Raw genomic sequence first — 23,538 nt, forward strand, 5'->3', positions numbered from 1 at the left:
GCTCAGACCTGCATGGGAATGGCTTAGAATTCTAGAATATTACTACATTTAGATTATTAAAATATATATTTAGACTTTTATGACTTAGGCAGCATGTCCGTGAATGAGCAAATCTTTTGAATTTAAACCTACTAGATTTTTTTAACTGAGTTTTAAAGAGAATGGAATGGAAAATTATAGTAAAATTTAGCAATTGGATGCTCTGCTCTAAAATGTGCTCTAATCAGCTAAATATTGCTCTTGTGCACAGTAAAACTTGTTTGCAAGCCCTAGTGATGGTTGATTTGTGAGTAAATCATTATTTTTAGTTCATTCTTTTTAATGAAACAGTCGAACTGATTTATCTAATATATGAATGATTGATTAGCGAATCAGTCTAAATAAGAATGATTTGAATTTTGAAATCCTTATCCAGTAATTACAAATTACTAGGAAGGTCACGGTTCATTACTGTTATTTATGTGTGCATGTATGCATCATGATTTGACCTCTGTCTTTTTAAATATGTATTATTTTGTTTTTGCCCCAACCCTGTGCTATCATCTTAATTTTCCCACTCTGAATCCATACGGATGGGATTTCTGCTCAGGTGACACTTTGAGATGGTAAGCTATTGGCTATTTCCTGTCTTTTTGGTTCTTTGCCACTGAGCATTTTACTTGCTCATAATTACACTGTGGAAAGTTGTGCCAGTGTTCTGTCAAGCTGTCCTACTTCGTCAGATTATACTACCCTAGCGTAAACTGACAGTTCTCTCTATCGATCCGTGCAGCTTTGTTCACAGTGCATCACATCTTATTTATTTTGTGAATATTGGTACATTATAGCTTAAATCCGCGAATGGACATAAATCAAAAGATTTAGCTAATTTCTTGCAAAAAAACGGATTTGTCATGGCAGAAATATATGAGAGCATTTTCAACCTCGTGCGACCCCGTGTCCACATGCATGGACATTGTATTTTGAATTTGCTATACACTTAGCATAATTGAAATGAATAAAAACTAACTGATTACTGTTCACAAGACTCTAGACTGTCATTTAAAGGGCTAACTTCTGCCACACAGAGTCACGTGATTCAACAGCATCCCGTCGATTTCCTTGAAGCGCTTCTACGGACGCAGCACCAACAAAAGTGCATCTGGTAAGTTTGGTAAATGTTTTCATTCAAACATGTTTGGTTGTAAAGAGGAGAGTCTCTAGTTTTGTTTGATATGGCGCATTAAAAAATCAGTAATTTTTTTGTGCATCAGTGTCCTGATAAAATTATGTCCACGTGTGGAGTCTCGTACCACATTTCCTCAAAAGTTGAAAAAAAAAACATCTGTTTAACTCTAATACATCTGTGGGTAATTTCGCTTAATTTTAAAATACATTTTGTTATATTTGATTTTGTTATCACTGTGCAATACAGTTCTATCCATTAACATTAGTTAATACATTGCTACTGTATATATTTACTGTGCATTTTTACATTGAGAATCAAAGGGTTCATCCAAAAACTGAAAATGTTTGCTTTCAGAGGCTTTATATGGAGTTAGGATGAAAATATGATTAATTTCAAACTGTTCTGAGACCAGTGAAGGTTAAGTCATTCACTAAAAAGGAAGCAAGGGAGCATCCAATAGCTTTATATTTTAACATGGTTGGCAGTGATTGGATGATGCTGGACATTACTTTGAATAAGAATTATTTATTCAGCTTTACAGAAAATCAGCTGCAATGTCTGTAATGTCTAAAAAACATGAATAACCAACACTCCTGAAAACATAAACAATCTGATGATAAAAATCAGACTTTCTATCAAACTTTGTTTTTTTTGCTTGTTTATTAGGTGCTACTAGTTACAAATCAAAAAGGGAAACAGAAAATGCACACAGCAGTGACACGGGGGTCTCAGAAGGTTAATGTATGAAAGAGCATTTTGTTACAGTATTACTTTCAGTTACCGTCATTGTAAATTTAATTCACTCGTACTTCTAAAAATATCATAGTTAACATATCACATTTCAAATTGTATTTTATATTTAGAGAGAATTAAATATATTTTTTCCTTGTCTGTTATAGTTACTCCTAAATCAGTTATTGGTCGGTTTAACACAGCAGGGGAGTGTCACAGGGCATTGTAGGAAACACATCAAACCTGTAATTGTCATGTCTAATGTTTTTTCTGTTGTCTTTAAGTGGATGGTGCCAATCATTCGAAGTTCGATGAAGCCATTGCTGGTGTGTTGTTCTGCTAACTACTGTTTCTCTGAGCCTTAGGGGCGAATACTGTACCTAATTCCTTAAAAATCATAGTTTTTCATGTTACAGAGAATGGACTACACCAGAATGCCTGAGAGCCTGCTGTAAAACTGGCTGTAAGTAAAAACATCTTCAGGGGTCAGTGCCCCTTGGTAAAAATCTTTTGCTTAGATCTGTTTTGTTTTGACAGAAAACATAAAGCAAAAAATGAATGGCGCCATAAATAACTTCTATTTTTATTCTCATAATAGGTGCCCAAACATCTTCTCTGGTTAATTTTGTTCTACTTATTTTTCCACTCATCAATAAACTTTGAAGCTGAGCTCTTGAGTTTTGGAGATCGTGAATTCTACCTGGACTGGTGGTTAGTAATTGTATCTCCTTTAAATTAATTTACAGTTTGCAAAGAAAGACATTTTTGTAGAAGTTTTATTTAAGCTGCCAGGGGTGGTAACCACTTCTACTCTGGAGTTAAATGTTTTTGTAATTGGATGGCATTTGATTTGCTTTAAATGCAGTATATCTGGTTTATGTGTACCATCACTGCCTTTTCCACTTGCCTTTCGTGTACAGTTGCAGGAAAAAGTATCTGAACCCTTGGATTTTACTGGTATTTCTGCATAAAATGGTCATAAAAATGTTTTAACCTTCAAACAAGATACAGCAATAGTCTGTTAAATGTGGTATCCTGCAATTGTTACCTTAAAAGAAGTTTACCCAAAAAAAATTATTCTGCATATCTCAGATCTGTAGGCCCATACAATGCAATTGAATGGTGGCCAAAACTTTGAAGCTCCAAAAAGCACATAATGTCAGCACAAATGTGATCTGTAAGACTCCAGAGATTTGATCCATTTCTTCATGCAATCATGATTTCAAACTCAATTACACTTCCTTCCGCTTGATGCTTACAGAGCACTAGATGGCATTAGGAAGTGTAATCGAGCTTGAAATCACAATTACTAAGGTGACTGCTGATGTTAAAATGTATAGTGAAAAACAAGTTACATTTTGGTCTGTTCTCACCCAAAACTGAATGGATCACTTCAGAAGACATGGATTAAATCAATGGAGATTTATGGATTACCTTTATGTGCTTTTTGTAGCCCATTCACTAGCATTGTATGGACAGAGCTAAACTGTTCTTCTTAAAATCTTTGTGTTCTGCAGAAGAAAGAAAGTCATATACATCATGGCATGAGGGTGAATAAATTATGAGAATTGATGAACTATCCTTTTAAGGATATCTGATATAACTTACAATTAGTGTTGTTGATGTAACCTAATGGAGTCAGGTTGATTTATTCATGTTGAGAAGACTTTTTATATATATATATATATATATATATATATATATATATATATATATATATAATGTGTGTGCGTGTGTGTGTGTGTGTATGAGAGAGAGAGAACATTTTAAATAAGGATGTGAAGTACTGGATTTAATAACTTGTAACAAATGCAGCCAAAGAAGGGATCAACATTTTACTACAACTATACTCTATAAAGTTTTGTTTTGAATCAAAGGTTGATGGTGATACTTGTGTGTGTGTTTTTTTAGGAACTCAGAAACAATTACATACATCTGGAAAAATGTCCCATATTATTGAATATTCCCGTGCACAAATGGTGTCTCCGGTGAGTGGATGGAGGTTGTGATAGAGACTGCAGACAGCTGTAGGGAGCCAAGATGACATACGACATTAGATTATAATGAAGAGAGATGATAATGTTATCTGTCCACAAGAAATATATGGTTATTTTCTGTTTATACTCACTGTGACTTTATGTGCTTCTCACTCTCTTTCCTATTTCAAAGGAACTTTTACAAGCCTTTGCTGAGGAGAGGTGCCAGCAAGTTAATCAGCTGTATTTTTCACCTCTGCTTTTTTCCACGAGGTGAGATGTGCATAAATCACACACTGTTTTAAATATGCTGTCGGATCATGGCAAATTAAATTCAACAGTCTGAACAGGGTAACAACCTGTGTAAATATAATTTAAGAAAAGTGATATTTCAATGGGCCCTGCGATGGACTGGCGACCTGTCCAGGGTGTCCCCCGCCTTTCGCCCAATGTTAGCTGGGATAGGCTCCAGCCCCCCGCGACCCTGTACACAGGATAAGCGGTTGACGATGGATGGATGGATGGATGGATATTTCAATGACTGATACCAAGACAGTGGAACATTTCAGTGGCTAATATGGGTTTACACAGCGAATCTTACTTGGGTAAAACATTAACCCCAAAAGTATATGAAAATATAACCTATTAAAACCTTAAATAAATAATAATAATAAAAAAGAATATTCAGTGTGAAATAATGTAGGATGGAACTTTTAATTGATTTTATTTTTACAGATTTTTATAAAGCTTTTATAAAACAAGATTAGTTTTCATTGTATGTTCTATTGAAACTTCCCCCATGTAAACCAGATTCTATCATCCTTTCTATCTGTTAAAATGTTTTGGTGACTATAGATATTTAAACACAACTGTCATACAGGTAGACAACCTTGGGAAGAGCTTTTGACTTGCAGGATAATGTGTGATGTGGCAGTAGTGTTGTCAAAAGTACCGGTAATTCGGTATCAAGTCGATACTAAAATAAAAAAATAACAGTGTTACTGAGGTACTGGTAATACCGAGCACCAACTCAATCCGGTACCAGCACGCAGTATGACTGACACATGACTGCTTTCAAATGCTCATTTTGAGTGCATGCTCTGTTACGCCTTACACTGAAATTAACAATTGATCACATTAAAATCGTGACATGTCCTAGTGTGATTTATTAAACCGCTAAAGGCTGCAATCTTCATGTGGAAGAGCAGCATACTTTGAATTAATGTATAAATCCGATCATTCATGCATATTGAGAATCATTCACAACATGCATCAGATGACAGAGTAGAGCATTAATCTACTGTGAACCACACAGCACATGTAAACTATATATTAATATAATAAATCACAGCATTTGTGCTTTAATCTCAACTCAACTTTATTTATATAGCATTTAAAACAACAGAGTAGACCAAAGTGCTTCAGAGTAATACAATATAAAACATAACATTTAAAAATTTCCACAAACACAAAGACCAGTAATCTAAAATACAAACACTCCAAAACTGTGAACAATATTTCATTTGTCAGATTTCAGACGTGATTTAAAAGTGTCACAAACGGTTTATCCAGAAAGTGAAGATTCAGGCAAAAAATACAAGTCATAATAAAAGCATGTTTCAAAATATATGATAGAGCCCTGAAATTGAGGAAATTGTGACAGGAATATATTACAAATGTATAACAAATGTAACATTCACTATAATGATAATAATAATAATGAAGCAATGTATAACAAGCAAGACTGCTGATGAATAAAAGTTTTGCAAAAATGCTAAAAATGCCACATGTTGAAAAGTTGTTTTCACTTGTCTAATCAATTAATTCTTGAATCTTTCAACACCATTTTGATGATGAAATTAAATTAAACTAAAACACGGAATACTGGATAATAGTAATTATAATAACAAAGGAAAACATGATTTAGTAAAGAATAAAACAGATTTCAGTGGGGAGCTACTTAAAAACACTAAAGCAATGCATCCTTGATTGAGAAACACTTGAAGGAAACTTGGATTTCTTTAAATGTATTATTTGCAGGCTAAACAGGTGTGTTCAATAGCACATTGTCATATGTATGCTGTGGTAACGAAATTGGTATCGAGAACTGTGAAATTTCACTAGTATCGGTACCGACAACTGAAATTTAGGGACCGTGACAAAACTATGTGGCAGTGTTTAATTCAACCCTTATTACAGTATCTCAATATTTGTTCAAGTTTCTATGGGTGTTTCTATTTAGAGACCTCTCAGGTCTGTAAAGTTTAAGTACGCTTTACATGAACAATACAACTAGCAAAAGAGCTCAACATTATGTTAAAATGAAAGGTATAATAAAGAAAAAAATAATTCGAATTAAGACGTTTCTGAAAACCAAATCTGAGCTTTAATGAGTAAAGAAAAAATCTTAAGCTGAACAAAAAAGATTTTAAAATAAAACTATTCAAATATTTGTGAAAATACACACACAAAGTCTCTTTGAAATTTATGTGAAGCAGCTGTTCACCAAAGCAGCTGTGAATTCTAGAATCATTTGTAAAATTCTAGAAAATGTTCTTCACTCCCAAGGCAGTCGTCTCATTTCTCTGACTCAGAAGCAGGTGCCCAGTGTTTGGCTGGTAGCCACTGTTCTTCAGGGGAGATCAAGGTCAGTGCAGAGGGATGTGTAGGATGAAGAAGAGGAAGAACAGGCTGCTATCAGGCTGCTGTTCTCTGTGATAAGCTGTGAGCTGAGCTGAGCTGGAGGAGGGGGGAAGAGAGGAAGGGGGGGTTGATGTATTCAATCCGCAGGTGCAGGCAGATAGTATTCTTAACAGTCTTATTAAAAAACATTGACCTTCACAGGACGCCTCAGACAGGACTCCAGATCACAGTAATGACTCTGAAAGCTCAGATGGAGAGATGGAGCCATAAATCTGAAGAGTATCTTAAACCTGAGCTTGAAAGAAACTCAGAACATTTGAATGCACTTTAAAACTTAAAAAAATAAATAAAATATTTTTAACATGTCATGGAAACTTTTTAGTCCTTCTGAAATCATGCCAATTACATTTTTGCATAGTCGGACTAACATTCTTAGATAATGCAATTGCATTTTGGCTTCTCCAGCATGTTTACACGTTAATTGGACAACAATTGGTCTTGCTGTTGTCCAGATGCTCTTTAAGACAGAGTTGACGTGCGCTGTATATTAAAGACACTTCCTCATCTGACTTCCTTCAAATATTCAAATGCGCATAGTTTCATGTATACTCTTAGACAGGTGAGGAATGCAGCTTGACTTCACAAAAACCGGTTGTAGCTTGATTACAACTGCACAAGTAAACATACTGACCAATTATTTTGTTTTGTTTGTCCGATACCTGATTTGCATAATACGTTACTAAATAGGGAGCTAAAACAATGCAGTGTGCTCAAATAAACTACGCTATCAGTGGGCGTGATTTATTCTTAGTTATTTCCCCATTTGAAAAGTAAAAAACGGGTTGTTGAGGACATGATGTAGACCTGATCTAGTGTTGAGCTGACAGGGAGTCCAATGTTTCAAGACCTCTGGAGCAACCACAGATTAACCATCTTGTTAAAGTGCACAACAACAGTGGTCAACAGTACTATACTAAATTTACATTTTGTGGTGCTGATGCTGTGTTTCCTGCTGAGCAAGTTGAAAGTTTTCAACTGGATCTCCTGCTGGATGGGTTAGATTCATATAACGTGATAATCACTCAGGAGTTTGTCGCATGGGGTGTTAAAATGTTTTAATGTTTGTCTCTGTCTACAGTTCCTGGTCAGTGTTCCACTTAGGATGTTCAGACTTTGGGCATTTATGGGAATGATAGTTCAGGTAAAAATCTCTAAACACACAAAACACATTTAAGTTCTTCACAGGTGCATTCTTATATAATGAAGGTGGCAGCAGTTAGCAGGTAGAATAAATGTCAAATACCATCTACATTACTCTATTTCGCAGATAATAAATAGGGGAGACTGAGGTTTGTCTGTCCACCGTTTTCCTGAACAAAGTGTTCAATGATAAATAATGGAAGCCTTTTTTTTATAATTTTCTGGTCTCCAGTGATTTCAATTGACATATAAGGTAAAAAAGGATAATGTTTTATAATAAAAATTAAGTTATTATATTATAAAACATAAAAGAGAAAATATTATTTATTTATATAAAATGAGTAGCAATAGAAATATTCTTTTAAATAACTTAGTTTGTGTTCAGGAGAAGAAAGAAAGTCATACACATCTGGGATGAGTTAGAATGAGTAAATGATGAGAGAATTTTCATTTTTGGGTGAACTATCCCTTTACCTCAGGGGTGTCAAACATACGGCCCGGATCCGGCCCGCCAAGGGGTCATCACTTGCCCACGGGATGATTTGCAGGAAAAATAAATAAGTAATGTTTGAAAACATTCACGTTGATTTAGCCTGTAACTTGGGTAAGATGTATTCATATTATTTTATTAGCAACACCAGAACAGATAAACATTTACATTTGTGGTGTTGCATGTATGTTACAGCTTGCATGATCAGTGAAATTTCTTGTAATTACACGGGACAAGCACTCACAGAGTAACACGTATCAGTGAATGCCACATGTCTGAGGGTGACACAAGTTCCATGGCCACACGTTCCCACGGTGAAGTTCTCTCACAGAAATAATGACAACATGGACAGGTCCAAGGATAAATATTAGATGTGATTGTAACAATAGCCAGCTGGTGGGTAGCTGTGCAGTGTGTAAATCTCACTCCCCTGGCCTCAAGAGGTGCACTAGTGACTAACACTAGAGGCTGTAGCCTTTATCCTCCTTGTTAGAATGCCCGCCTCCCATGTCAGAGACGCCGGTTCAAATCCCACTTACAGCAGGTTGAGCAGGACCAGTTACATAATAACTGTTGCATTGTTTCTGTCCCATTGAACTATTATTAATTTTAAGCAGGTTTCAGTTCCTTGCCATTCATTTTCAGTTTCAGGTGGCTTTTTGAGACTAAACCTCCAGCCAAGGAGCGGTCGGTTCTCTCTTTTTCTTGTAAATATTATTACTTGATTCCCTGCAACTAATTGTGTGTGTATTTGTGATAGAATGGACTAATTTCATGTTTTCCTTTTGTTCACAGTTTATAATTAGCACCCAGCTACCTGCCAAATGTGGCTATTTTATGCGCAGTGGTGGGTTATTTGTGTGGCAGGCGACTTATAATAAACTTGTGGCATGTGACAAGGAATGCTGCCAGACACAAAGACATGCTTTTGAAGAAACACACTTTATTATATTTTGAAGAACAGATGAAAGAATAAAGCCATTGATGCGTGTATCTAATTCGCTGTGTATTCAGAGGCGCTCTGCCACCCATAAGCGTTGTGCTTCTCATGGAACACGTGCATGCAGAGTGCTCACTGTTTCAGTCATCTGAAAATTATTTGAAACTGCAAGAACAGTGTCGTCCATAAGAACGCTGCAAATTATTTCAGAACATCTCTGGAGGTGCTCTAAGTTTCGTTTTCTTGATTTCCACAGAGCAGTTTGCATTTACACATATTGTAAATGCAACATTGCTTAATTCCAAACATTTGTGACTGAATACATAACCATACAAAGTAAATTACATGCAGCGACATTATTGAATTGTCATGTGTGTCATCATAATTCACTACAGCTCCAAAAGTTGTGTAATCAAAAGGTCGCTGGTTCAATCCCCACAGCCACCACCATTGTGTCCTTGAGCAAGGCACTTAACTCCAGGTTGCTCCGGGGGGATTGTCCCTGTAATAAGTGCACTGTAAGTTGCTTTGGATAAAAGCGTCTGCCAAATGCAAATGTAAACGTGTTATATATACACCTTTATGAATAACCAAGCTGGTAAAAAAAATGTAAGTGGCTTCATTTTCTTCACATTTTGTTATGTTGCAGCCTTATGCTAAAATGCTTTAAATTATTATTCTTTTCACATCAATCTACAATCCATACCCCATAATGACAATGCAAAAAACTGATTTTTGTTAACTTTACAAATAAAAAATAAATAAAAAATGAAATATCACATTGACATATGTATTCAGACCCTTAACTCAGTACTTCATTGAAGCAAATTTGGCAGCGATTACAGCATCAAGTCATTTTGGATATGATGCAACATCTGTGTGTGTGTGTGTGTATATATTTTACACACACACATTATATATAATTTATAAATTTAAACTTGGCACCCATGCAAGGTCACTTGGTCCAATCAGGCCCTCGACCCAAAATGAGTTTGACACCCCTGCTTTATCTACTTCCATTTTTTGTTAAATTGAGACTGGATTTATTTTTACTCCAACTAGTACTTAAAACATTTCTTGTTCTCCATGTGGATCACTTGTTTCAGTAGTTTTTACATTGCTTCTTATGTAGACCGGAACCAGAAAACAGTCCAGTGGCGGTCAGAATCATCATAGCGCCACCCCATGGTTAATCAGGAAAATGGTGGATAGGGGTTGGTTTGCACAGGGTACATTTTTTAATGTTAGCACTCTTTATCTACACTTACTATATTTATTCTACTGGATCAACACATGTTGGGATTGGTTGGCACAATCCCAATTTAGGAAATAAATGTTTTAATGATCTTAATGTTTGTTCTTTGTATTCCACAAAGAATGAAAATTGTGCCATGCAGTCCTGGTCTCCCTATATAGTTTGTTTACAAACTGATCAAATTCAGAAATATTGTACATGTCTGAATGTATTTGTTACGGTTTGCCTGCAAATAAAAAAAAATAATCAATATTTCAGCTTCCACTGGCATGGTTTGTGGCCAGCAGGGGTGGAAAGAGTACTGAAAAATAACACTCGTAAAAGTACTGTTACATCTTAAAAAAGTAAGTATCTACTTTAGTATGAGTAGAATAAAGTACCAGTCCTAAAATCTTCTCAAGTAAGAGTAAAATAGTAGCTCATTTAAAAGTACTCATAAGTAGTGAGTATTGATTACGGAGTTGTGAAAGCTATGCCCCTTTATAATAAAACTCTATGCTGCAATTTAAAAATGTTGCACACATACCGTAATTTGTATTCCCTTTATGGCTGTTTGAAAGAAAAAAGAAAAATATAGGTATTTTATAGGTGTTTGTGATTGACAACTTTTAAAATACATCACTTATCTATGATATTGTAAACATTACATGAATCTGATTAAAAAAAAAAAAATATATATATATATATATATATATATATATATATATATATAATAAAAAACGATAAATTGCTCAAATTAAAAAAATTACATATCGGATGAAACTAGAGACTCATTTGACTCAAACAGGTTTCAATGTAAAAACTTAATTAGGTTTCTTACCAGATATAGTTTTGTTGCTGTTTCTCAACTCTGCTCTGAAAAACTCCACTATGGTCGGCGCCATGTTGTTTTGTCACATAACTCCGGCTGTCAAAGGTTACACCTTTATTGACAGCACAGTTTCCTGAACTGAGATCAGTCGGTTTAAATGAATTTAAATTATGTGTCACGTATAGCTAAGCCAAAATACATATGTCCACGTGGGGTTATTATTAAGGTTAAACTTCACTAAATGAAACCCTTATGATGTGAGAGTAGGCAACATACATTACTTGCCTTCAGTGTACAAGTTTTTAACATCAAATATTAATTTATAAATATTGTAAAATGTTTATTTTTTTTAAATGCCATCAATAGAATGCTGTTTATTACTGTATAAATGTATCCTTTTTAAAATAAATACCAGTTCATAAAGCTACAGTATAGGTAATACTGATTTCCAAGGGTAATATGTACAGACAGAAATGTGTAATATTTAATGAGTATATATTTTAAAGCAATATGCAGTGTGACACTGCTGATGTGTGACTTAAGATTTTTGCAAAGGGATTTGAGAAAGCTAAAATGTTAAATAAAAAAAATTGTTACATGTCTAAATTGTCTATACATATCTTATTTGCTATGATTATTTATGATTGCGTTTGTGTGTATTTAAATGGGGAACCCACTCATCAAAAGTGCACCACCCTGTGGCAGCTCTTGAGATTAAACACCCTATAAATTATGCTACTGCACAATTATTTGTTTTTGTGGAGACATTTATCAACTGTAATTGTATTCAGTAGAGAGAACCGGATGCATTGTAATCTCACAGTGTGTTATTTTTCCCAGATCAGGCCCTTCCAGGGCAATTTGTCCTCACATGATGAGGGTGCCAGATCCTTACCATCAGTGCAAGTTTGTGATAAATGGCTTTGGAGATAAGTCTTATAATAGCTGTGGATCATATTGTATGAACATCCCATCGTGTGCTGCAGTGGCACAGACATGCTTCTAGAGCCTGTGCTATCTAATAGGCTGATATATACAGTGCTATACTGCGCTCTGATCTGTTTAGTATACATTGCCATACACACAAAAACAGTGGAATAGCCGAAGAATGATTGCAGCGCAGATAATAAATGCTATAAAGTATGTCACAGTGCATTTAGTTAAACAACTAATATTGGTTTTACAGCATAGTAAAAGCTTTAGCTATTGCAGGTACCATAAAATGTAAGTTATGTACAGTATATGCTGACAAAAAAAGGAATATTATTGAGACCTGAAGTGACTGAGATGATTGGTTGCTGGTTGGAAAGTTCATTTCCATTTTTCTTTCAGTGTTTATGCATTTTTGGTAAGATGACTTGGAGCTTGAGCAGGTCATTCACAGGGCAGTGTCAGGACATTCGGTTCTGTAGCTTATAATTGCGTCAGTATGAAGTGAAACACTCATGTATTCTCCAATGGCGATGAGTTTTTTTTTCCATCACTCTGAAACGGGTACCAAAGCTTCAGGAATATGTTATAAAGTATGTTTCAGCAGATAATAATGATGTATTCAAGCTTTTATTTGTCTGATTCAGTCAAGATTGTTGACAGGCAAAACCGTGGTTAAAAACTAAAGCACTAGTTTTAAACCCAAAATCCTTTTAAATTTCAACAGTTACATTAGTGTTTATGTTTTTCTTTTTACCAATTCAGTACAGGGGCTTTTATCTATACAGGGCCCATTATATATGAAAGCAGGGGCGCCTGCAGGATTTAATCTGAAGGTATGCACAAAAATCTGCCTAATAAACCTTATATCTAGGGGGATCCGGGGGCATGCTCCCACAGGATATTTTTTTGTGTGCGTGTGTGTGTGTGTGTGTGCAAAGAAAACACACCAAAGTGTTCAATTCTGATAACTTTGACATAAGCCTTTGTTTTCTTTTCTTGAGTATTTCATAATTGGTGAAATGTTCTAAGAATAAATATTTCTCAGATCAGTCGGAGCTCTCATGGTACGCACAATCATAGGGTCGTACAGCTGCAGGCGCCACTGTGTGAAAGATCAGTATGGATCAAAGTGAGTTTGAGGATCATTTAAGGATCAGGAACTTTATTATGTTTTCTATTTTTGCTGCATTGACTGGCACAGGTAGAATCTCATATGTGAATTGCCTGGATGAGAATGTTTTCCAATCTCTGTATTTTGTTATGGTGACACCCTGTTTAATGTCAGGCACAAGATTGAACCAACCCTTCCACCTAAAAATGTCCTAAGAGCACTTAATAAGAGCTCATCTGTTCTAGATATTCATCTGTCAGAGTTGCACTAGCCTATTCTTTCATGGAGCCAGAACAGTGACATGATGTGCTGATGGAAGAGTTCAGGGCCGGCCAGTCCTACAGGCGAAACAGGCAGCCACCTAGGGCCCTGACTTGCTTGGGGGGCCCCGCAAAGGCACATTTAAATATAAAATGAGCTCTGAATAATCACTAAAAGACAAATAACAGAAAGTTATAACAAATAAAATAACAGCAGTATATCTAAAATAGGCCAGAAGTAAAGCCAAGCAGCACACAATTATCTGCATAATTTATTCATAGCATAAAGCATTGCTGGGAAATGGAGCGCCACTTTTCAATGCATTATTAGATACACCTGGCTGAATAATGTGCACGCCTGACAGAAACGCAGGAAATATATTCTAAAAAAATATTGCTTTATGGCTATTTGAGTCTTTGAGGCTTATTTAGTGTAAAGGATAGCAGAAACAGCGCTTGTCAAATCATTAGGGCTTTTCACACTATCTCAAGAATAATCTGCTGGGGAAGGAATTCAGACACTGCCGATATAAAGATGCATTTTTGTTCATTGTTTTGTGTAAGATTAAAAATATATCTAATATATCTTCAAGGTGCTGTAAGCGATTTTACTCGTTCTACTTCTACGAGACTGAGCCATTAAATTAGCCACGCCCCCTTAGACTGAGCCATTGAATTAGCCACGCCCTCTTCCCAAAACACTGCACTCCAAAGATACCAAATGAGCTTTATTGAGGCCGACATCATACAGAAACTGTTGTTAAAAACAACAGCAGGAAAATAGCGCCCTCAACTGACTACTGTTATAAACAACATGGCATAAAAATTTCAGTAAGCCTCAATAATTCACTGAAACTACAATACAATGAGAATAGGCAAAGACTGCTGCCTGCAAACACATTTTTGTTTGCTGTTTACAGAGTCTAGGGCTTTCACAGAGATATGTGAGATATCGCACAGCACTTATTTCAGTCATATCTTTCAGGCAGTATGGACATTTTCTGCATAATTTTCCATGAGGGAAAAAGAAGAAGAAGAAAAAAATAGCTTACAGCACCTTTAGTAGAGACAATATTGTATAAATGATTGATAGCTGAACACAGATTAGCACTCTATGATGGCATCAGGTCTCAGAAAATCATTCAGTAACGTATTTTACTTTCAAAAGTTAATGGCTGATCTTTAAATATGATCCACAAAATACAATAAACTAGTAATAAAATGTCTTTCCAAATTTTGGAAACACCAGCATTGAGCCGTAGCTGATGGATGAGTTTCCAGACAAGAAATGTGGAAAAAGTTTTGACTTGCTATAATATTTCCTGTTCTTTTATTTTAGCTATCTGGCTATCTTTAAAATTAACCTAAACCTTTTTTTAAAGGCCTTACGTAGAGTTTAAATTATAACAAGTTTTTTTTAACCTGGTATAATTGAAAAATTAAAGCTTTGTTTTCACTCCTTATTTAGTTTAGTTTCTTAAATAGCATTGCATTTAATAGTATGTTCAATTTTAAATCAGAAAACTCCAGTGAAAACAATCAAATTGAAGATCATTGTACCCCTGAACCCTGTGTTTGTAATGTCAGAGTTTATCCAAACTAAATCGAACTTCCTGTAAGCATATGAGGCTAAACAGAGGGAAGGAAACAGACAAAGAGAGACAGAAAAAGTGACATGCAGCCCCATACAGAAGAGAACAGCATCAAAAAAGAGTGGTGGAGAAATGTTCTGCCTCTTCAAGGTGAAGATGTTCAGCATGTTTATAGCACATTGAATTCTTTTTTCACCATTAATGGGTCCACAACAAAAGCTTTGATTACATCACCGGGGAAAGACTTTTCCAAACTTGAACAACATCTCTCTCTTTTACATGTGAAGGTAAGCAATCTCATCTTAATGTGCATGAAGATGACTGCGGTGCAAGATTTCTTTCAAAGAAACAATTTCATGCCATGCCATTTTTCCGCTGCATTTGTAAATGATTTAAACCAATGTGTAATCGTTTGGTTTCATTATTTATTTATTTTATTAGACTTCAAATTTACAGTTACTTTTTAAGTAAGAAAGTGAAAAAGACATTACATTTGAAAGTACATTCAGTTGAATGTTCACATTTTCAGTTACAGCATATTTTGATTGTTCCCGCATCATAAAATCATCCCACTGCTTTTATGTATTTGCAAGAGTCATAGTTTTCCTACTGCCTGTTATGAATCAGTATTTTGCCACAACGAGGGATCATTTGTCAGCCACAGATATCCAGCCTGCATCAAAAGCTCTGATGGCGACTCACATAGAGATATTTATTTGAACAGCCTTAATGCATCACTGTGTCTCTAAGAGAGGACCATTCGTTTTGTTGTTGCTCTTGGAGAATGCACCCCCTCTTTATATTTGAGAGTCGGCTTCCAGATAACAATTAGCTAATATACTGTTTTAGAGATGAGGCTATAGCGGTCACCACCTCTCCCACAAACATTTTGTAATGAAAAGCTATCAGATATTAGAATATTTATGCTGGACTAAATTGATTATGCAGAGTTTTGTCTGTCATCTAAGCAACTTTATTTTGGTAAATAAATATTGTATGTTGTTTCCAGTTAAGATGTAAATTGAGTAGAGGTCTTGGTAAATAAACACACAAAGGGGTCAGAAGTCTGATGACTTCAGATACTGCTCAGAACTGATGTGTGCATTTACATTTGTGTAATATTGGAATAAACATCGATTCCCATGAATCTTAATCTGTAAACAAATACTCTTAATTATATAAACACATTTTACGCTGAGCACAATCTGAACCGCGCCAGACTGTAGGCACTTCTTTGCCAGAGTCTTCCAGGCTGTTTGTTTATTGGTCTCATTCCTTCTGCAATTGAAGGAGAGAATATGTTATATTTGTCTATTTTCCATGATGCGACATTGTACCATGTGACATGGGTTTGAGATGTAGACACACACGCAGTCTTAAAACTGTCATTGTTTATATGTCCTGGCATACAAAACCAAAGTACAACATGACAAGAGGAACTAAACTGACACTGTAAAGGTGAAAACATGCTGTTTTTATTACTATTCTATTTCTGTTACTATCTCAGAAGCTATTTCTGCCTGATCTGACTCAAAATTACTTTTGCTGGTATAACCTAGACTCAAAAAATTATTTCTGATATAATTATTTAAAAATATATATTTTTAGATTTATTTAAATATGCATATGTTTGCAAAGTATTAGTTCAGTCAATGCTTTAGCAAATGTAGTTACTTTGCCATTTAACAAACTTCATTGTTTAAAAATTATTAATTTTGTTTACCATGTTTGAAAAGGACATACTCCTCATTCATTTTAATAAAATACTTCCCATTTATTTTGAATTCATAATATGTACACTTTTTAAAATGTACTCAATTTAATTTGATGGAAATTTTCCATACAAATGTGTGAATTTTAAAAATAGACAAAAACAATTTGTGAGTGTAATCTTCAAGTTAATGCAGTCATATTAAATAATATTTTTGACAAATAAAAGTACTTAACTTAGATGTTACCACATAAAGCACATTTTTAATGTTATCTTAAAAAACTGTTTACAATGTGTCTACTGCATCAATACTGTCAACAGTGTGCAACAATAAATGTTTTATATAATTGTATACCAACTAAATATTTTTGCTTATGTCCAGTGTTGGGTAAAATATATATTTTTTAAAACGTTATCCACAACAAATGAATAATTAATAAAAAAATTAAAAAAATCAGATTACTTTACTAATTACTTAATCGGGAAAGTAATTACATTACTAATTAAATTAATTTTAAGTTACTTTCTATAGCACTTTTCCACTCAACAAATGTAAAAATAATGTCTATATTTCTTTCTTGTTCATTGCAACAAAAATCATCTACTCAGCACCTCACATTTCTCCTTCACAAGAAAACTGACTCGTTATGGGGCTCGTTATTATGTATTCTACATATATAATATATTAGAAATAAGCATGACCCTATTATGTACTTAAAATTAATAAAATTGAAAATCAGTAACTAATCTGATTACAAGAATTAAAAATATAATGCATTCACTACTTTTTTGACAATTGTTTTATTAGATTATAGTAACTAATTACTTTGTAATTAGATTACACCCAACACTGCTTGCGACCCACCTACCACATTCCTGGATTACCTGTTTTAACCTTTTAGTTTTTTTTACTTTAAATATTACATTGAAATGGAAGTTTGGAAATGTCCATATTGAACCTCTATCTGAGTTTGTGTGCTCAGGTTCTATACTGCAAAGTTTGGTCTTTCAGTTTTGTTCTGTTAAAAAAAATGGGGTTTGGTTTTATGGTTTTGTTCTGTTCATTTTGAATGAAAAATTAAAAGGATCATGTAAAAAAATAAATAAAAACAAATCAGATAACCTACAAAACATGCGCTTCATATAAACTTAACTGATCTTATTCAAGTCAAAAATGTTACTTAATCTGACAATATCATCCTGACAAATTAGGTTATATCAACAAAAGACATTTTTAAGGATAAGAGATCTAGTAGAAACTGATCCTTAAGGTACCAATTGTAGGTTACCACGTTTTTCAGTGTAGCTACATAAACAAGTTTGTCCTTATAATGGAAAATTTTCTTTATTTCTCTTGTGTTTTTGGTGCAGATCCAGCCCCAAAACCATGGAGATGACCCAGCTGGAGGGGTCATCGAATGTAAACCTCACATCAACATCAATCCCTCCCGTAACAACCAACACTTCTCCACCATATAGTGAACCTTATTTACACAGATTTGTCCACCTGGATGAAGGCCTCTATAATGATTTTTACAGCCTGTGGATTGCTCTGGTGGTCATCAACACCCTCATCTTTATGGTAGGGATGACCCTCAACAGTCTGGCCTTGTATGTCTTCTGCATCAGGACTAAACCAAAAACTACACCAGTCATCTACACCATTAACCTGGTAGTGACAGATCTGCTGGTCAACCTCTCCCTTCCAACTCGTATCATATTGTACTGCAGTGGGGGGAAGTGTCTCAACTGTACCTATTTGCACATATTCAGCTACTTTGTCAACATGTACTGTAGTATCCTCTTTCTTACTAGCATCTGTGTGGATCGCTACTTGGCCATCGTACAAGTGGAGGCCTCACGGAACTGGAGAAGCCCCAATGTGGCCAAATTGGTGTGTGTCTGCATTTGGCTGTTTGCCATCATTGTGACTTACTCATTTCTCACAATGGCTTTTAAACACTCAGCCTACTGCCTCTCCAAACTCTTTGTGTTGACCATATTTGAGTTCTTCCTGCCAATGGTGATCATTGTAGTGTTTACTATTAGAATCATGTGTGCCCTATCAAGCCCAGGCCTTATGCAGCAAAGCCGCGACAGACGCATGAAAGCCGTACAGCTGCTCTCAACAGTGCTGGTGATCTTCACCGTCTGCTTCACGCCATTTCATGTCCGTCAGGTTCTGGTCTACTTCCATCCTGACCTGCCCCATCATGTGATCATGTACCATGTGACCGTCACTCTCAGCAGCCTAAACAGCTGTTTGGATCCTGTGGTCTACTGTTTCATCACCACTAACTTTAAGTCAACCATGAAGAGATTTTCCAGGAAGACCGAAAAAGAGCAGACAAGTGGCGACATTATCAGTGTAAAAAAAAGTTCTAAGGGTTCAGGCACAGTGATTGCTATTGCTCATAGTATGATAAGGATAAACATAAGCCCTGCCCAGCAGGAAAGCCAACCAGCATAAAGGATTGTAGCAGATACAGTAGTGGCCTGTACAGTATTTAAATGGTTGCCATTACCATGTTATACTAAGGCAAAACCACTGACACAGATGGACGTTTAGATTAATTTGAGTTCCTTTATGAACTGTAAATATCTAAACGTGGTAATTAAGTGATTTTACATGCTGAATTTGCACTCGCTTTCAAATGTGCCGCAGTTATACTACTGTACGTTCATCAACGTTACACTAAAAAGCGAAGTAACAATGCTAAAATAATAGCATTCCACAACATTTTAAAGCTTGTGATTTTAGAGCATAGGTAACTGTAAAATAGTGGTAACCTGTTACCACAAGGAACAATATCTACCTGATTTAACCATTAAAATTAGTGTTGTTGGTGTAACCTAATGTATACAGGTTTATTCAGTGATGGTAAATAATATTTTTGACTCAAATAAAAAACTGTTATATTAGATATTAGACTACACGAAGAAAATTTTTATGTTAACATTTTTATTGAATGCATATTTACAAACAAGTGTTTGTTTACATATATCCACCTTTTTCACATCAGCATACGTTCTTAGTGGATAATGTTATGTTAAGCATATTAAACTTAAACTACTCTAAGTTATGACAGCAAACAACTGCACAAGTTGAGCCTTAACTTAGTTTAATTCGAAGAAATCAGCAATACATTCACAGCACCACACCCTGTCAAACACCTGGCTCCTGTATGCAACCCTTCTTTCACTATGTTCTCTCCTTTAACTGACACTGAGGTCTCTAAACTCCTCCTCTCCAACCACCCCACAACCTGTTCCCTTGACCCCATTCCATCACACCTTCTCCAGGCCATCTCTCCGTCCATCCTACCGGCACTTACACACATAATTAACACATCCCTTCTTGCAGGCACTTTTCCCACTACATTTAAGCAGGCTCGAGTAACCCCACTGCTGAAAAAACCTGCACTTAACCCCACACAGATAGAACACTACAGACCAGTCTCTCTCATCCCATTCATGGCAAAAACACTTGAAAGGGCAGTTTTCAATCAGATCTCCGCCTATCTCTCACAGAACAAGCTGCTGGATGACAATCAGTCGGGCTTCAAAAGTGGACACTCCACTGAGACTGCCCTGCTGTCTGTCATCGAGTCGCTGAGACTGGCGAGAGCTGAATCGAGATCATCCGTTCTGATTTTGCTGGACCTTTCTGCTGCCTTTGACACAGTCAACCATCAGATCCTACTCTCCACCCTCTCTAAACTGGGTATCACTGGAACTGTGCTTGACTGGTTCAACTCTTATCTCTCAGAAAGGTCCTTTGAGGTAGCATGGAGAGGGAAGTATCCAAGCCACACCAGTTACTTACTGGGGTACCTCAGGGATCAGTGCTTGGGCCACTTCTCTTCTCCATATACACAACATCACTGGGACCCATCATCCAGTCACATGGTTTCTCTTACCACTGCTATGCTGATGACACGCAACTCTACTTGTCTTTCCAGCCCAACGACACCACAGTGACCGCTCGAATCGCTGCCTGTCTGGCAGACATCTCGGCCTGGATGAAGGAACACCACCTTCAACTCAACCCTGCCAAGACAGAACTCCTTGTCTTTCCAGCCAACCCGGCTGTTGAACACAACATCACCGTGCAGCTGGGTCCAACTACAGTTTCGCCTTCCAAAACGGTCAGAAATCTAGGGGTAACCATTGATGATGAGCTAAATTTCACAGACCACATTTCAAAACTGCAAGATCTTGTAGATTTACACTCTACAATATCAGGAAGATAAGACCCTTCCTCTCTGTACATGCCACACAACTGCTCGTTCAGTCCCTTGTCATAACTAGACTGGACTACTGTAATGCTCTCATTGCAGGCCTTCCTGCATGTGCTATTAGACCTCTCCAAATGATCCAGAATGCAGCAGCACGTCTGGTCTTTAATGAACCTAAGAGAGCACATGTTACACCACTCTTTGTCTCTCTCCACTGGCTGCCGGTTCATGCACGTATTAAATTCAAGGCCCTGATGCTGGCATATAAAACAGTCACTGGGTCTGCTCCAGCATACCTAAAAACATTTATGCAGAGCTACGCTCCCACCAGAAGCCTGCGGTCGGCTAAGGAACGTCGCCTTGTCGTACCAAAACAAAGAGGCACCAAAACACTTTCCCGGACTTTCAGTTTCATCATACCACGGTGGTGGAATGACCTTCCCAACTCAATCCGGAAGCTAACTCACTCTCTATCTTCAAAAACGGCTAAAAACACATCTTTTCCAAAAGCACTTAACCGGTCAATAATAAAAAAAATTTAAAAAAAATATATATATATATATATATTTACATTTCTTGTTGCACTTAAATCTGTTTTGTATACTATTATGATGATAGTAAAACTTTGTAATATGGCACTTTTTGTACCACTGTCTCCCTAAGATGATTCGCTGATGTTCTTCCTCTTTTGTAAGTCGCTTTGGATAAAAGCGTCTGCCAAATGAATAAATGTAAATGTAAATGTAAATGTAATTCCAATTTACACTTAAATTGGTTGTTCTCTGTCTGGAATGCTCGAACTGATAGTTTCTTATAAAGATTGAACAAGAAACAAGAGATTGAACGGTCCAGCAACATTTAAAATTATATGGCGCAGCCCAGTGGTTAGTCAGGAAAAAACAACAGTGTTAAAGTTATGGTGTGCTTGGGATTTAGTTCTATGTAAATAAAATGTTACATCGGAACCACTTTGCCTTGTTATTACATTCAGAGTAAAGCTTGTTTAATCAGCTGCACACAAGAGTCAACTGTAATAAAAGCAAGACAAGACCAATCACAAAACAGTATGCAAATAAATCTAAGAAAGAGAACCAATAAAATGTAAATTTTTGTGATGAGGACGTGGAAGGGGTTATGACATGGCTTGTGTTATTATTTAAATATGTTTCTTGAGGTTTACTTATAATGTTAGTAAAGTTCCAGGCAAAAAAAAAAACTGAATATATTTGTTAAACCTGATCTTTTTACTCCCTCATTCTTAACTCTCTGTCAGAAACACTCGGTTTTGGTGCTGCTTTTCCTTTAAGACTTGACAGTAATCACCCACTGTTATGATTGGCTCCCAGCTCTTGACTGACCTGCTATCGCCTTAAGTGATGGGAAGATCTGATCGTTTTACTGGATCTTTGAATCTCGTTCAGCAAAATTAACAAAACTTTTTTAAAAGTAATTTCTTGAATTGTCACGTAAAAGCCGAACAGGCTCTCCAGGAAACAGAATTGATTAGTTAACCTCCTGAGTCGGTCTTTGGGTATCAATCTTTCGTTCATTTTCACATGACAGCCACATAGGTACTCATAGGATATGTACAGGAAACAGAATTCACAAGTTAACCTCATAAATGGGTTTTCGGATCTGAGTCTTTCATTCTTTTGACATGTGACCTCCAATAGTCTCCACATAGAAGACAAACGATTAATTTGCGACTGGTCTTTCATAATTTTTTCAATTTACAGCTTAAAGTTAATTGTGTTACAGTTGTTTGTATCGTGATCAAATGTAACTGTGATGTAATGTGACAATAAATACAAATTTTAAATCTCAATAATTGTCATGATTAATTATTTTTAAGTATTTAATGCTGGAAGTGTTTACAAGATATTATCTGCCAAGTGTAAAATTAAAGTAAAATGGTCTTAGATGACTATCAAATTCAAAGTGAAATTCTGTAAGCTATCCTTGATTTGGGTCTACAGTTCAAAGGAAGAAGGACATAAATCATGCAACAAGGGGATCCATCATGAGGAAAAAAAATTATTACAGCTGATTCAAAATCGATTCAATTGTCAAGTAAATAATATGGTGTTTTCTAACAACTTTTGTAATCTATGATATTTTTTGAAGAAAAGATAAAAGTTGTAAATTCATTATAAACAGTTTAGGACTGGGCTTGAATTTAAGGCATCTTGCTTTATGGATGTGATTTTCAACACTTTATTACCAGATTCAATGTTATGGGGATCATTACAGAAATATTCTCAAAGTAATAAACTGCAAGAAATAAAGATACTAAAATATGAGACCAGAAACTGCAAGGACAAAAATAACAAACTGCTTGTATTTAAGAAGGTTGAGACAATGAAATAAATTCTGTTTCCAACAGAATTTATTTCTTAAGCAGCTGTTAAGCAGCTCTTCAGCAGCTGTTACGTGAAAAATGAACAAAAGTCTCAGATCCGAAGACCCCTTCATGAGGTG

General features: G+C 35.8%; 1 protein-coding gene and 1 pseudogene across 2 annotated transcripts; both read left to right on the plus strand.

The window, feature by feature from the left end:
* Positions 1 to 504: 504 nt before the first annotated feature.
* On the plus strand, positions 505 to 13,445 carry LOC127656175 (diacylglycerol O-acyltransferase 1-like; annotated as a pseudogene).
* A 1,744-nt stretch (positions 13,446 to 15,189) lies between these two features.
* Positions 15,190 to 19,616, plus strand: LOC127656420 (G-protein coupled receptor 20-like). 2 transcript variants are annotated; one of them, XM_052144743.1, is made up of 2 exons: positions 15,190 to 15,398; positions 18,194 to 19,616. In XM_052144743.1, exon 2 carries the CDS (start codon positions 18,210 to 18,212, stop codon positions 19,290 to 19,292), a length of 1,083 nt encoding a protein of 360 aa, XP_052000703.1. In that variant the 5' UTR covers positions 15,190 to 15,398; positions 18,194 to 18,209; the 3' UTR covers positions 19,293 to 19,616. The 2 variants fall into 2 exon arrangements, with proteins under 2 accessions (XP_052000703.1, XP_052000704.1); XM_052144744.1 differs by lacking the exon at positions 15,190 to 15,398 and adding an exon at positions 16,533 to 16,569.
* The last annotated feature ends 3,922 nt before the right edge of the window (positions 19,617 to 23,538 follow it).

This window comes from Xyrauchen texanus, chromosome 15, assembly GCF_025860055.1.
Source record: "Xyrauchen texanus isolate HMW12.3.18 chromosome 15, RBS_HiC_50CHRs, whole genome shotgun sequence".
NCBI lineage: Eukaryota > Metazoa > Chordata > Actinopteri > Cypriniformes > Catostomidae > Xyrauchen > Xyrauchen texanus.